General features: G+C 27.5%; 1 protein-coding gene across 9 annotated transcripts in view; it reads left to right on the forward strand.

The window, feature by feature from the left end:
* Positions 1–14,567, forward strand: part of raskol (Ras GTPase-activating protein raskol) — a 758,358-nt gene that overhangs the window by 485,303 nt on the left and 258,488 nt on the right. Inside the window, exon 2 of one of the 9 annotated variants that reach the window (XM_067050215.1) lies at positions 13,257–13,349. The exons of the other annotated variants lie outside the window; for them this stretch is intronic. Within the exon in view, the coding sequence (XP_066906316.1) occupies positions 13,257–13,349 (93 nt within the window). The remainder of the gene's footprint in view (positions 1–13,256; positions 13,350–14,567) is intronic. 9 annotated transcript variants of the gene reach the window in all.

Consider the following 14,567-nt stretch of genomic DNA (forward strand, 5'->3'; position numbering starts at 1 on the left):
AAAAAAAAAAAAATGAAGCTGTTTAGTAATATAAGGTTTTCCTTGATTATTCATTGTACAAAAAAAATTAATTTCCTTTTTGATTGAGGAGTTTGCCTTATATTTTGATTTAATAAAATATTTATAACATTTCTATTTTGATCAAAGACATCACAGTAAATATATATATATTGTTACACTTATGCCCCACCCAAGTGGCAAATAAACTAAAGGGTATTTTTATACCATTGTAAAAAAAAAAAAAAAAATTAAAAACCATGTAAAACAGTGGTGAACATAAAAATAATTGATAGTACTTATTATGAGACCTTCCTGCTATGTTAAACATACAAACACTAGTGGGAAACACTATTCTTACAAACAAGTAAAGTTATGTTACTATCATTCATAGCTGTTATCAGACATTGAGAACACTGGAACAAAAATATTCTTGACTTCAGACACAACTGATGCCATTTTATGATTCATTTTCACATTTGTCCTAGTTCTATCCTTAACTAATCTATCCATTTTTACCGGCATCTGCATTTATTAATTTGTATTTTAACATTCTCATTGTTGTGAATTTTAATGATTTTATCACTCATCGTCCTTTGAAAATTGAATTGTATTCACCAATCGGCTAATAATTGTTAACTAAACAGATGCCTAGACATCTGTGTATTTCCTCCCAAAAGAGGTCATATTTCACTATCTGTGACAGCCTTCCGTTACTGAGATAGGCCGACCGACGTGCAGTCTGTTCTGGATGAACGATTTTATACGACTACCAAGATTGAAAATCACTTGATACTTTTAAAACCCTACCTGTAGAACTCAGAATGTTGTAGTCATCAATGGATAAATATTATGATTATATTAAATATTCTTTAATTTGCATTTTCAGTTCAGTTAAGTTCGGTTCAAGTTAACTATTCAACTTATATTACATATATCTACTTAATGGTGTACCTATTGTTTTAGGGTTGATCGATGGAGGGAGTTTGAAAATTACTCCAAAATTAATGGCCGAAGTAGACTATCTAGCGAAACGAGCTAGTGTATATTGCTGTTTTCATAACCATGACATATTATTACCTCAACAAAAAAAATCAATTTTTATAATTTAAATATTTCTAAAAATTTAATCATAAGTTTTGTTTTCTATAGTATACTGTAACAGTTTATTTTAATTTTTTGTATTCAGCGATTCGCAATCCATAATTATATGTAGATTATTCGTTATAAGCGGTGACTGACTGGGTGTTGTGCTCAGACAGGCGGAAACCTCGCAGTGAAGGGTTAGTCACCCACCGTTTGGAGGAAGCTCATTGCTTATCGGTCGCTTGTCATTGGAATACAGATGCTCAAAGGAAAGCGTCATGGTTCTCACTAGAAGATAGTTGTTGAGCATTGGTCAGTTATCTAATACTGGAAATTTCCTTTAAAAAAAGAAAAGGAATCTTCAAAACCATGGGTTGAGCATAAAAGTTTAAAACTTTGTTATATGAATTTATATATCATAGGTTTATTACTCTAAAGTTTTATTGATAATTGAAAATGGATGGAGCTGGAGTAATAAGATATTTGAATCTTTGTTATTATTTATGCTTATTAAAGTTTTATTAGTTTATAATTTCTTTTTTAAAAGTAGTAATTAATTTATGACACGAATATCATTTGATCCATTCTCTCTACTATTTTTATTTCTCTCTAACGTTTCTCTCCGCAGACCACTATCAAGTAAACGTTGGAATTGATGTATCTTGCTTATAATTTTGTATTCCATTACACGCTATTATACCTAGATCAAATCAATAAATACAATTATATCTACCAATTAATATCACAATTGATATTAAATAATGTTATTATGTAGTTTCATTTTTTAATTTACCAAAATGCCATTTCAATAACCGAATCTACTTTTAATGCGAAACAAAATTATCAAAATAAAGATGAAACTTCATAATCCCATTTTCTGGTATTAATTGATTTACTAATTACATTTTTGAAGATAACTAAACTTTTTTCGTATAGAAAAAATAATGGAATGAATTTTTTTTTTATTTGTTGATAAATCATGGCATTCATTGTAAAATAAAAAAAACAATAGTAGATAGAATGGATTAAATAAAGTTTTTTTCTTAAGTCTATGTTTTTTCTTTACGTCATTTTGAAGTTATATTTTTGACTGAAAATATTGTCAGTTGAGGAAATCGGTCAAAAACAAGTTTTCACTAGCTTTACTCATTGGTTAAAAATTTATATTAAATTTATTCTAAATCATAAATAAAAATAAAAATTATTAATATTTTTTCGAGAGGGGGCAGCGGTTGTCATAATTGCAAAATGAAGTTATTCTTCTAGTTGTGACGTTTATTTCAATTTTTTGTTAAAGTCAATTTTAATTTATTTTATAAATTACAGAATGATAATTTTTTTATTCTATTTTTGTCCATGTAAAATTATTAAAAACATATATTTAGTTTCATATCATAGTATTTCATTTATTTGTCTTTTATTCAATTCATTTACTTTTGTCTATCAATAAGGGGAAATATATCTATCAGTATTAGTCATTATCCGTATAGATTCAATCATTTTATATCAGATCGTTATAATTAGTGGTAGAGAAATTTAATTTAATTTAAACAAAATAATTATTTTGTGAGTCATCAAGAGATATGTCATTTTTTAATCCCTATTACTAATTTTTATCCTAAATTTAATGAATTTTGAAGGAAGTAAAAAAAAAGCTATATTGATAAACTTTTACTGTTGTTAAAAAACAGTTCAATTTTATTTCATGAGACTTTATCGATAACTGAATAGATGCAGTTAAATATACCTATCTTCGTTTGACGTGCATACTTTTTTCCTTTATTTCTGATTCATTCTACTGCAACGGAAAATTTTTGAAGTTTCCTCTTGCGACAACAGGAAAATGAAGAAATTTTTTATGGGGCATAATTACATCGTTTATTCTTTTGAATAATAATGTATCTTACTATTAATATTATTCTTATGAAGTAAAGAATTACGACTTTAGCCTTTATGCCTGCTTAAAACCTTTTGTATAATATTTCAAGCATATTAACTTCCTTCTATTACTGTCTTTAAAATATGAATTAAATTGAGTTATTTATATAAAAAGTATGTTTATTTTGATTCTGTCATTAAAAGATTTCTCATTGCAAAATGACGTATTCAAAGTGGATTAAGTCTTCGATGACTTAAAACAAATCAACAATTTTTTTTTAAATGTAAAGAGATAGCCAGGCGATAACTAAATAAGGAAAAAGACAAAAAAAAAACTTGTGTCAGTCGCTGGAAGAAGAGATCAAGTCAGTTACCTAATTCATGAATACAAGATGTATGTCTTTTCACAGTTTCTTCTGCAAATTGATGCCTGCAAGACGTGTTTTGGTCTCGCTTGAGTCTTTTTTTCAATAATTACAAAATTCACTAAATACAATTTAGCTTAAACTACAATAATTTAGAAAATATAATTAAATAGTGAATTATTTTAATTGTGATCATGATCGATCAATGTTCGAACAAAAAATATTTAAGAGCAATTAGGAAGGAGAAAATTATGTAATGATCTCAACCAGCAATGAACTTCCATTAAGATCCTAGCAAAAAATAATTTTATGACAACTATAAAAATTTTATTTGATGTTAAAATTTATGTTTATATTTTGTCTCTTAAATTATATTTTGTTTTTGTGTATATAAGAAATACAATAACTAATGTTTTATATATTCGAATATTTCTTGAATAAATTAAATATAAATCATTAATTTGAAATTTTAATTAACCATTCATGTATTAATTACGATATAATAAAAACTTGTAATCAGATGAATTTATTATATCAATGTTACCTTTAATATAACGACGAATAAAAACTTGATATAAAATTGGCCACCTATACCATGAAGTAATGTTTCCATAGTAACCCTATGTAAATAATATTTAGAAAAAGAACATTGAAATATAAAACTGAAATTGGCAAAAATAATTAGTTTGAATTTTAGTAATCTATTCAGCTATGTTAAACAAACTGAAAAAAAAATGTATTTTATTTTTTATAAATATACCAATTAGTTCTACGTCGTTAGTTGTTATTATAAAACTGTTTTGTTTTATGCATGGTGGAGTGGTTCTATTTTTTAATAACTTCCTTAAATCATCCATCCCAATATAGAATAAACAAATTATAGAAGAAATAATTAACAAGAAAAAACGTTTCTAAATTATTAGACATTTCAAAGATGTATAAAATTAAAAAATATTTATATAGAAAAATAAATGAATAGCGTGCTATTATACGAAATATTTGAAAAATACTGACAAAAAAAAGCTTTTGTAGGGACTGCCCGTTGTGGAATTTCTCCCTATTTCATCAGGTTCTGTGAAGAAACCAGTTGAATTGCGTCGGCTGACAATTGGAAATCAATTCTCCATGTTTCCACTCCGTTGGGGATAAAAAGTATCTATTTAATACTTTTAATTTCGAAACCGAAAGAATGAAAGCAATATTCTGAATGATCGCCTAGAATTAAATTAAATTATTATTATAATTATTATTATTTTTATCTTTTTATAAATTTGAAACCAGTTCGAAAACTATATCTATATTTTTAGGCCGATGTTGGGAAATTCTATGGATATTTCTTTTTTAAGTAGGTTGACATATTTTTGATAAAAGGGTCCCTTTTATTGTTGAACTGGTAAAATACCATCACGGTATTATAATTTATCTATGGAAATATTTTTATTTATTATTATTATTATTTTTAAAAAATAAATATCAGGCTCTGTTTAGTACTACTTTCTCTGTTTACTTACTCTTTTCCTGTATATGGTTCCTTACTTTTAATGTATTGTATTAATTTTGTTTTTAATTCGTTCTACCCACTGAATAATCCATCTCGCTCTTTAATATGATATTAGCTAATAAGTTTATCCTCTTTGACTTTAATATCCGGAAAATAACTTATGAGTCCAGAAATAAAACCTGATGGTCTCAAAATAAACTTAATTTTCTTAAAAACCCATTATCTCATCATTGATAGTTTACGTGGTTTCATTAATAACCCGTCGTGACGTGAGCACTACTAAAATACAACTTTTCCCTTACCAGTTTGAAGGATACGTTTGAAATAAAGGCTATGGACGTTTATACTAAGATTTTTCATCTTTTCTTTTCTTTCTTCTTATTATTATTTTACAGATTACGCCTCTATTTATGGCTCTAGGATATAACAAAAGGAAATAAATGAATAAATATCCTCTACTTCGTTGCCATGAATAGTTCGATTAATTTTTGACAATTAAAAAAAAAAATACATTTTAGAGAAATCTCATTTCAACCATCGATTCGTAGGATACGTTTATATATTTTTCTGACTTACACAAATTCTCTAGTATGGTGATTGGATATTTAGTTTTGCTATAAAGATGTTCTGGCACTTACCAAGTATTATAGTGCCGTATATTAATGTGTATTTAGTGCGGTATTTTCATTAATCGTTAAATTGGAGGTAGTTGGTTTAATTTACTAACGTTTTTTGTAATTTGTAATCTATTTAGCTCTTGTTATTGGTAGGTGACGGAATTGTAGTTAAGAGTCGAAGAAATTCAGCAGGAATTTTAAATTTCATAGCAACTTCAATTTGGGTAGAACTATTGCTATCTACACCTACCTTGGGTACTTCAGATTTAAATTATAAAAAATAAGGTTTTAGAACAACTATAAAGTTTTAATTTGCCGTCAATTTAATCTTTGGCTTATGCTGAATTTTTTCAAAAATATTTCTGAAATCAGGGCAGTCTCTGATTGGCTATTAACAGGAAATTCTCCACCTGGGCGTGATATTCAGCTTAATGAGATATGAGTTAAGTTTTGTAGGTTTGCATGACCAATTTAAAAAAAAAATCGTATGCTTTGTGTTTTATATCATCCTCTAGACACTTTTTACTACCATTAAAACTAGAAAATATTCGATTGCTTTTTGAAGTTTTAATATTTTAGTTTGAATCCTGTGTTTTGATGTCTATAACTGGTGCAAAAACCTGTGGTGAGAATAAAAATGTTATTTATTTCTTTTGTCCTGTTATTAAATCTAGATTAGCCGAGAGAGAGGTTTACCAAACTAAAACAATTGTTGAAAAGAAATATATGAGTAAACTATACATTAAATATTCCAAAGCTTAAAATATGTTGTTCAAATGACTTACTGGTTCATCTACCCTTCAAGAAATCAATTTTCCGAATATCAATGCACATTTGTAATAATTAGGATAATCAATATAGTTTTCATTAAATGAATCGTATAAAATTTGAGTGTCAAACTGCAGTTGACAATTTATTTTTTTAATTCTCTTGCAACTGTTTCGTACCAAACAATCAAATGATTCATTCAGAAGGAATTGCATAGTTTTTCGATTTCATAACGACGGAATTAACCGGACGATTGCATTGCGTAGTCTACCGAAGATTAAGTTGATTAACGAAAGGTAGTTATATAACAGTGAGCCCAGGTAGCCTTTCTATTCGATCCTAGTTTTGTTCACCGTCATCTTGGCCCATTACCTTCTTCACTCTGGAAGAACAATGTTGTCCCCCAGACGACGGTGGATCTAGACTCCAGTTCCCAACAGACTTCCTGACCGGGTTAGCACGTATAATGGGATCAAGCCGGTTCTTATCGCTTTCCAGTCGATATTTGGTGCATTGTCCTCTTGTTGTCTGTTGTGTAGGTTGTTTGTTATTTCTAGGGCTATTTTATGGATGACCTACGCCTCGTTTTTTTTTCTCTAATTTTTCTACAAAAATATCTCTGGTTATTGTGGATATAAGGGTCTCCTTTTCAAATATACTAAATTCATTTTGATCTAAACAAACACTCATATCCAATAAACGAAATAACAAACTTTGAAATGATGCACTACGGTCCAAAATAATTTTAATTAATTATTAAAAAAATTCCTGCCAAAATTATTGAAGATTCTGGTGTAAAATGAATTGTATCAGGATAAGTAAGAAATACATTTTGGCCTGGAGTCAATATGTCATTTTCAGAACGTAGGACTATTCTTGCTATTCTTGTTTACAAATTATTGGTAAATTTATTAAATTTTTTCAATAAAAAGCTTTACTTTTCTTTGATAATAGTGAATATTAACTTCTATTCTATTTTTATAAATCTAGGTTTTATCTGCAGCCTGATATGCGAATTAAGTTAAAGTGGACTAATAATTCGTCACCTCAAATTCATTATTGGTTTAGCTACGTTTCGGCCTAATGAACCATTATACAAAAAGTACAAGAATTCACAATTATTCTAAAATTAAAGCTATTACTTAACATTTTTAGTTATATCAAATTATCTCAAACTTGAACATACATTTAATTTTATGTTATTATTAAATTCTTTTTAATGATTTACAACCTATTGAGGTTACGATTAGCAAAATTATTGAATTCATTATTAACAACTTGACATCAATCAAATTGTAAGTTTATTATATTTTTAAAATGTAAAGGCTTTTTTGCTAATTGTAATAATATTTATTTAATGAAAGCATGACTGATGGCAATTGTAAGATTTAGTGAACTTAAGTATTCATATGGTTTCTAATAAAAAAAAAAATATTTTGACATTTTATTTGTTATTGATTTACAAATTAAAAATTGTTGGATATTAATAAGTTGTTTTTATTGTTTTAAACTCAAGATTTTAATCATTTATTATTAACATATTTAGTCCCTTAGTAACATAATTAGAATCAACATACTTAACTATACCCAGTGATTAAAGGAATTAGTGGAAAAATGTATCGCGGTCACACAAAATAATTCAACTTAATTTGTATCAACTAAACTGCTGAGCTAAAACATAGCACTGTTATTTTAATTATGTTTCTCTAACTAGTTCTTCTAACTGTTATGTTATTAAAAAGGTTTTCCCATGATTTTTTGTTTTGTTTTCATTATTAGGCAGCTATGTTAGTTGTGTGAAATAACCAGTATGGAATTCGGAAGGGAAAAAAAAAAAAAACTAAATTGGCTCCGATTCTGAAAATTCTGACCCAACATATTCCGATATGTGAGCTCTACGGTTCACAGTTATTCGGAGATGAGCAATTTAATGAAATTTAAATTTTTAAAAAATAGATCGATTAACCTACGACAAAGATAAATTACATTCTGGCTATGGGACAAGATTAAACAAATCCTCCAGACCTTAGTGCTTTGAAATTGCCTTTATTATCATTGTGTGTTATGAGACCAGCTCACATTAAGTAAACAAATGTTAAAAATAAAATAAAAGTAAACAAATATTTTCAAAGTTCGATGCAACATTTTTAAATTTAAAAAATTGTGTCTTTGAGATAATCAAATAAAAATACCATAAAACTTATATCTATGTAATACGAAGCTTTTTTTTCAATTTAGGTTGGGAATTTATTATAGTAGATAATTACTGAATATTAAAAAACAAGACTTATTACTATTTTTAAAAAAATATATTATATTTTCAAATAGATTTTTTTCGAATATAGTATTTTATAATATTGTCTCTTTTCATACGGGTGAACAATATGGATTACTGACCTGCTGGCTTGATGTTTACATATATGCATGCGTATAGGTTATAAGGTTTATAGATTTTATGATTTTTATTTACAAAAATTGAATTAACCTATAAATATTTTCTTGGATAAAATTGGCAGGCGGTCTAGAATAGCTATAATAATAATTAAAACTGTTTATTCAATATGAACGTTTTGGGTCACATTGCAGACCTTTCATGAACAAGATATAAGGGTGGTTAAAATATTTTAAAGTATAAACAATGGCATTAGGACTATATTATACTGTACTCTTATATTATTTTCCTTCTATAGTAGTTAATCATCTATTGCATCAGGAGTACTAATACCCTTGAAGAAGGGCTTCATGAATGGCTGAAACTTTGTCTTGCTGTAAATTGTTTCTATGATTTTTTTTTCATGAAAATTGGAACAGTCATTAATTAAATATATATAATATTTTTATCTTAATTGAATATGTTTTAGTTATATTTATTCTTATAAAAAGTTCCTGATTTAAAGGTCTTTATACGTTTTTATAAACGTTCAAAAGTTTTTAAAATATGTAATAATTAGTCGCTGATAACGGCTTTATCAGTTATTCATGTTAACAATTTATTACTAGTTAATTAATTAATATTTTCTCAAATCACATTTTTAAATTATTTTTATTGTGGGTAGTAGAGTATTCAATGTGAAATATATCATTAAAAAAATTATATATTCCATATAATATATTTTCCTTAGTTACTGCATTAATATAAATATACTAATTAATTTCTAAAGCAATTAGCTCGTTAACACACATTCAAATAATTTTTTTTCTATTTCTGCGAATAATTACTCGACCATTTCCCGGGCAATCTAGATGCAAATGGGATTGAGCAACTGAGTCTGTGGGCGAGTAACCGCCCCAATTATATTTGCTCTGTATTTAAATATTAATTAGTGGTTATTTAATAATTGTCGATTGTCCTCTATATTACCGCTATATTGTGAAACATAGTTGCCCACGAGAAAAACTACTCTTTGCAAATATGGTATAATTACTGAATGCGAAGGGTATGATCTCATTGGTCCTACATGGAGGAGTAATGGCTAGTTCTATCTAAAAAGTCTTTTTTTAAAGTTATAATTTACTTATATGTTAGTAAAAAAAAAAAATGACTCGCTAACCAAACATCGATAAGCAAAAAAATATATAAAAAATATAAATATGAATAAGCTCGCACTATCATGATTCAAAATAGGTGTTACTTTGTACGTCCTGAAATTCAGATTTTTCTTAATTTTTTTAGAAAAAAAGATAGCTTTGTTGAGTGTGCTGTCAGGACAGTACATACTTTAAGTCATAGAGTTGGATTCAACGTTGGGCCGCTTCTAGACTTTTGTTTTCTCCGGTACTCTCTTCATAATATTAGATAGGGATTTTTTCTAAAAAAAAAAAATAAATAAATAAGCTTACGAAAATAATGTAATTATTATAATAAATTATTAATTTCGCTTATGGCTTTATTCATAACTGATCATTAACATCTTCTGTGTACTATATAAAAATATTTTGTCTAGCGTGTATTTTTTAGCATTCTGGCCCAAATATGAATTTCCTTCTCTGGTTAAGATATTGCATTGACGTGTTCTGACGTTTTTGGCTATGTTTTAGTTCTTTATTAACGTTAAGTAAAACAAAATGCAAGAATTGAATTAAATAATGAAGAATAAATTTAGTAAAACTATATTTGAGAATATGAAGCAATAAAATATTCCCATATACATAATAATATATGAAGTGCATATTTTTTTCCTATTTTCTATAATTTTTATTTCTTGTTTCTTCCTGACCACTCATCTAAGATAAACTATCTCTCTATCATTGTTCTCTTTCTGCCCTTAATCCATGTATAGCGATGACCCTACTTTCTCTTCGCCTCTAATGACAACAATACTCCCCGATATTTCGTATCGCCCCCTATTCGGTAGTGTTCAATAACTTTCCAATGCAACTTTTCCTATCGATCTCGGCATTCGCTCCGGTGTTTATGTATTGCTGGAGTCGATTTGGCTGGAAAATGTGTGACGGATGTTCTATACTCCTATAAGCTGGTTATCTTACGGCATTAACTTACTTTTTCGAGACTGCGGGACTAACAAAAACTCCTCGCTTTCTGTTATTCTGACTTCTGCGTTCCCTTATTCGCGATAAAGCAAAACTGAAAAAGTATGGCACGCCCAAAAAGTTTCAATTTCATAGCAACAATCATAACAACATATCGTTACTTTAACTGGGACAGCTTGTAACTCCAAAAAAAAATCTTTTTGACGATTTAAATAAATAAAAATTAATGCTTCGTTCTTATCTCTAGAATATTTCGTTGTTTTTTCATCGGTTTGTAAAATTTAGGGTCCTATTATAGAGTTTCAAGGTATAATAAATAGCCTAAAACACGCTCCTTTTCATTCTTTTTTTTTCTGCAATACTTGGGAATAATAATATTACTCCTGTCATCATATAATTTGAAATGTAAATGTTAAAAAAGCAATTCTAGCTTCAACGATTATGTATTTCAAACTGTAGATAGCATAATCAAAATACAAATTTAACAACCACCAGTGACATTGTATGTAAGCGGTAGGAACGGTATTATACAATGCTTGAAAAAGTGATAATTAATTACCAAAATAAAGAAAACATACACCATTTGTTTACAAAAATGTACTCTAGCTAATTAAAAATTAATAGCGTTTCCTCGATTTCATTAGTATTTAGCCGAACTATTTAAAATTAAAAACAGTTTTTTACATAATTTATTTTTTTTTTTTGTAAACTTAACTAAGGGGGTAAAAGATTCGGGATAATCTATATCTCCTTAAATCCGGATAACCATGGTTCTACTGTAATATAAATGAATATTTTAATTTAAAAAAAATTAGATTGCATCCCTTGACTTTTGATTGGAGTAGGATAACGATTGAAATTATTAAATAAATTATGTTTCAAAAGTACTTTTCTATTAATTTGCTTGATATCATTTATAATAAAAGTAATCAATTATTTGTAATATTTCACAACCGTTATGTTTCAAGCTTTTTCTACTTAATTAAAGTAGCATACATACTTTAAATGAATTTCTGTATCTAATTTTCTTGTCCACAATGCAATAAATATTCATCGTTCATTGAATTTAAGATTAATTCTCTTAACTATAGATTTCTGCTTGTTATCATACCGTTATGTCGGCTTAGTATTAATCCAAAAGGCTTGACGATTTGAGGTCGATGCTATGGATACCACACCATCACAACACAAAGGCTTTCGATCTATCCCGCCTAAGCCGCCAGAAACTGCCTTCCAATGGCCGGGCTGTGACCCCGCAATGCTGCTCTGTCAAGCGGGCTTAGTAGTTCGCATTCTTTCAAGGCAGTTATATTTCTGCTGTCTTGTATATACAATGGAAAATCTATTAAAATTTATTTGTTTTTTCATTTTCAAAATTCCATTTTTTCTTATTCGATCTTAATATTGCTAAATATTTACTCCATAAATCCATAGCTTACAACGTTATTTATTTTATTATTTTTGGATTCATCAGCACTAAACGCCGATTATCATCGCTTCTGAACATTCTCATAAACGGCTCTTCCTATAATATAAATTTTATAACAGAAAGGATGGAAGTTTTTAATTAATAAGAATTTAATATCAATTATTATTTTGAGAAAATGGCCACGAGACCAGCTAATATAAAATGTCATTAGAGTGCAACCAATGAGTAGTTGCTCTACACGCCTGTAACACTCCAATTAAACTAAGACCATATTTACTATATGTATTATGTAATATACAGTTGTGGATTTCAATAAAGCTATTAAAAAAAAAAAATTATTTTGTTAAAAATTCCGTTTTTAAATTTGAAAAAGAAATGTTCATTAGAAGTAAAGCTGATTGTCTTCTATTTGTTTCATTTTTAATAATAAGATGTACTCATGGCATAAGATTTAAAATCCATTAATTTGAAAAATTAGGAATATTGGGTTTTTCGCTACCCTAAACATTTCAGTTGGTTTTATGATAATTATTTTTATGTTAAGATATCATCGATAAAAGAATAAAAATATCAATTTTAATGAAAATAATTTTGTTTCCCTTTTACTTACGTTAAATAGAAGGCTTTAATGGTTTTTTCTACTTTTTTTGTTAAGACATTATTTATTAATTTGAATATTTTTAATTAAAAATTAAAGAACTAATAAAATTTATTATTATTAAGGTGTCATAATTATACAAGACAAATACATCCTTTATGTGAATCGAATAGTACCTATAGGAAACAGTTAGATTTGAACGTAAGTTCAGATTCTGCACGACTACCGTTGCTTATTTGACTTCTCCGATCACGATCTTCAGTGGTGCTTTCTTGACTGCCAATACCTGACATATACCCTACGCATCCTATATCTAAAGTTATATTTTATTATTTTATATATAGTTATCTTTAGCCACTTTGTTTCTGCAGCTTTTCTACAATAAATCTGAAATAAAAAATCAAATTATTTATTCGAAAAATAAATTTTATAATATTGAGAGACCAAAAGCAATCGAAAGAGGAACATTTTCGCCACTTGTATTTATTGGTTCTGTTGTACCTACTTTCTTTGTTGACTTGTGTAGCGCCAATAATGCGAGAGTTGACTTCAAGGAGACCAGATGCTCTGTTGAGGCACACCGCACTGCCCTCCGACGATGATGAGGCAAAGGCACCAGGTATGTTCATAAATAATAGTTAATTATTCAAAACATTAAATTAATAATCATATATGTATTATATAAAACGTTCAATAATATAAAGCAGTTATATAAAAAAAAGTTTTACTCAAAAATGCTTGAAAAATTTATTTCAAAGAAATTAAAATTAATATTAATTTTCTATTAATTATTTAACACAGATATTAAAGAATAATACAAAAATTTAAAAAAAATTTGTAATAAATATACATAATAATATATTTCAGTTCATTATTGGATCACAGAATTTAGTTTGTATTTGTATTTTTTAGGCACCTAGTTTTTGGCAGGGTTATGTTTTAGTCAAGCAAAGGTGTAATTTTAAAAACGATAATCTTGGTTGGTAAATATTTGGTCCATAAATTTGTCTAAAAAAATATATGTTATGTTTAATTAAGTAATATTTTATGCTCCATCAGCACTTTTCATCTTTAATAACACAACTGCGATTACGTAAAAACACATTTCTGTATTTATATAGTATTATTTTAATATCGATTTTTGTAAAAGTGAGAAGTCTCATGCACACAAAAGATTATCTGGCCTTTTTAAAAATTTAAAAGATTTTTGAAAAAATATATTGATGAATCAATATCACTCATCTCTGTAGAATTTAAAGATGTTACAATAAAAAAATCATTACCTCAATTTTCATTAAATAAATTGTCCCTTTAAGGGATAATTATGTGATGAAATACTTAGTTTGTATTAAAAAAATTACAACATTTTAGATGAAATATGCATTATCCAACCTGAAACGCATAATCATACGTTGTTAGCAGGTGGCATTTTACTTGATTCGTGTCGTAATAATTTTTTTGTTTGTATAACAGTCACCAGGGGAACAGTGTAGTTCCTTCTACTACCACTAGGGACCGCCACAGGTAGCGTTCAAACCCCTGATTCCTTTCTGTTTTTTGTTTGATTTTATCATTATGAAGCTAACTACTTATGACTTATGGTATGACTTATGACATCTAACATATGATATAAATGTATTATTTTTTTTATATAAGTATGAAAAAGCTCAAAATTTGAAGTGCTTGAAATTCACATCTTGATCTTCCAAAATATAAATTAATTAATTGAATTTTTTTTTAATATGTTTTCATAAAATAATTTCATATCAAGTGTGTCTATATTTTTTGCTGTAGTAAATTATATCGTAATATTACAATCAATACCTTAAAAAATATA

This window comes from Halyomorpha halys, unplaced genomic scaffold (assembly GCF_000696795.3).
Source record: "Halyomorpha halys isolate HHAL.00 unplaced genomic scaffold, Hhal_1.1 Scaffold550.1, whole genome shotgun sequence".
Taxonomy (NCBI): Eukaryota; Metazoa; Arthropoda; class Insecta; order Hemiptera; family Pentatomidae; genus Halyomorpha; species Halyomorpha halys.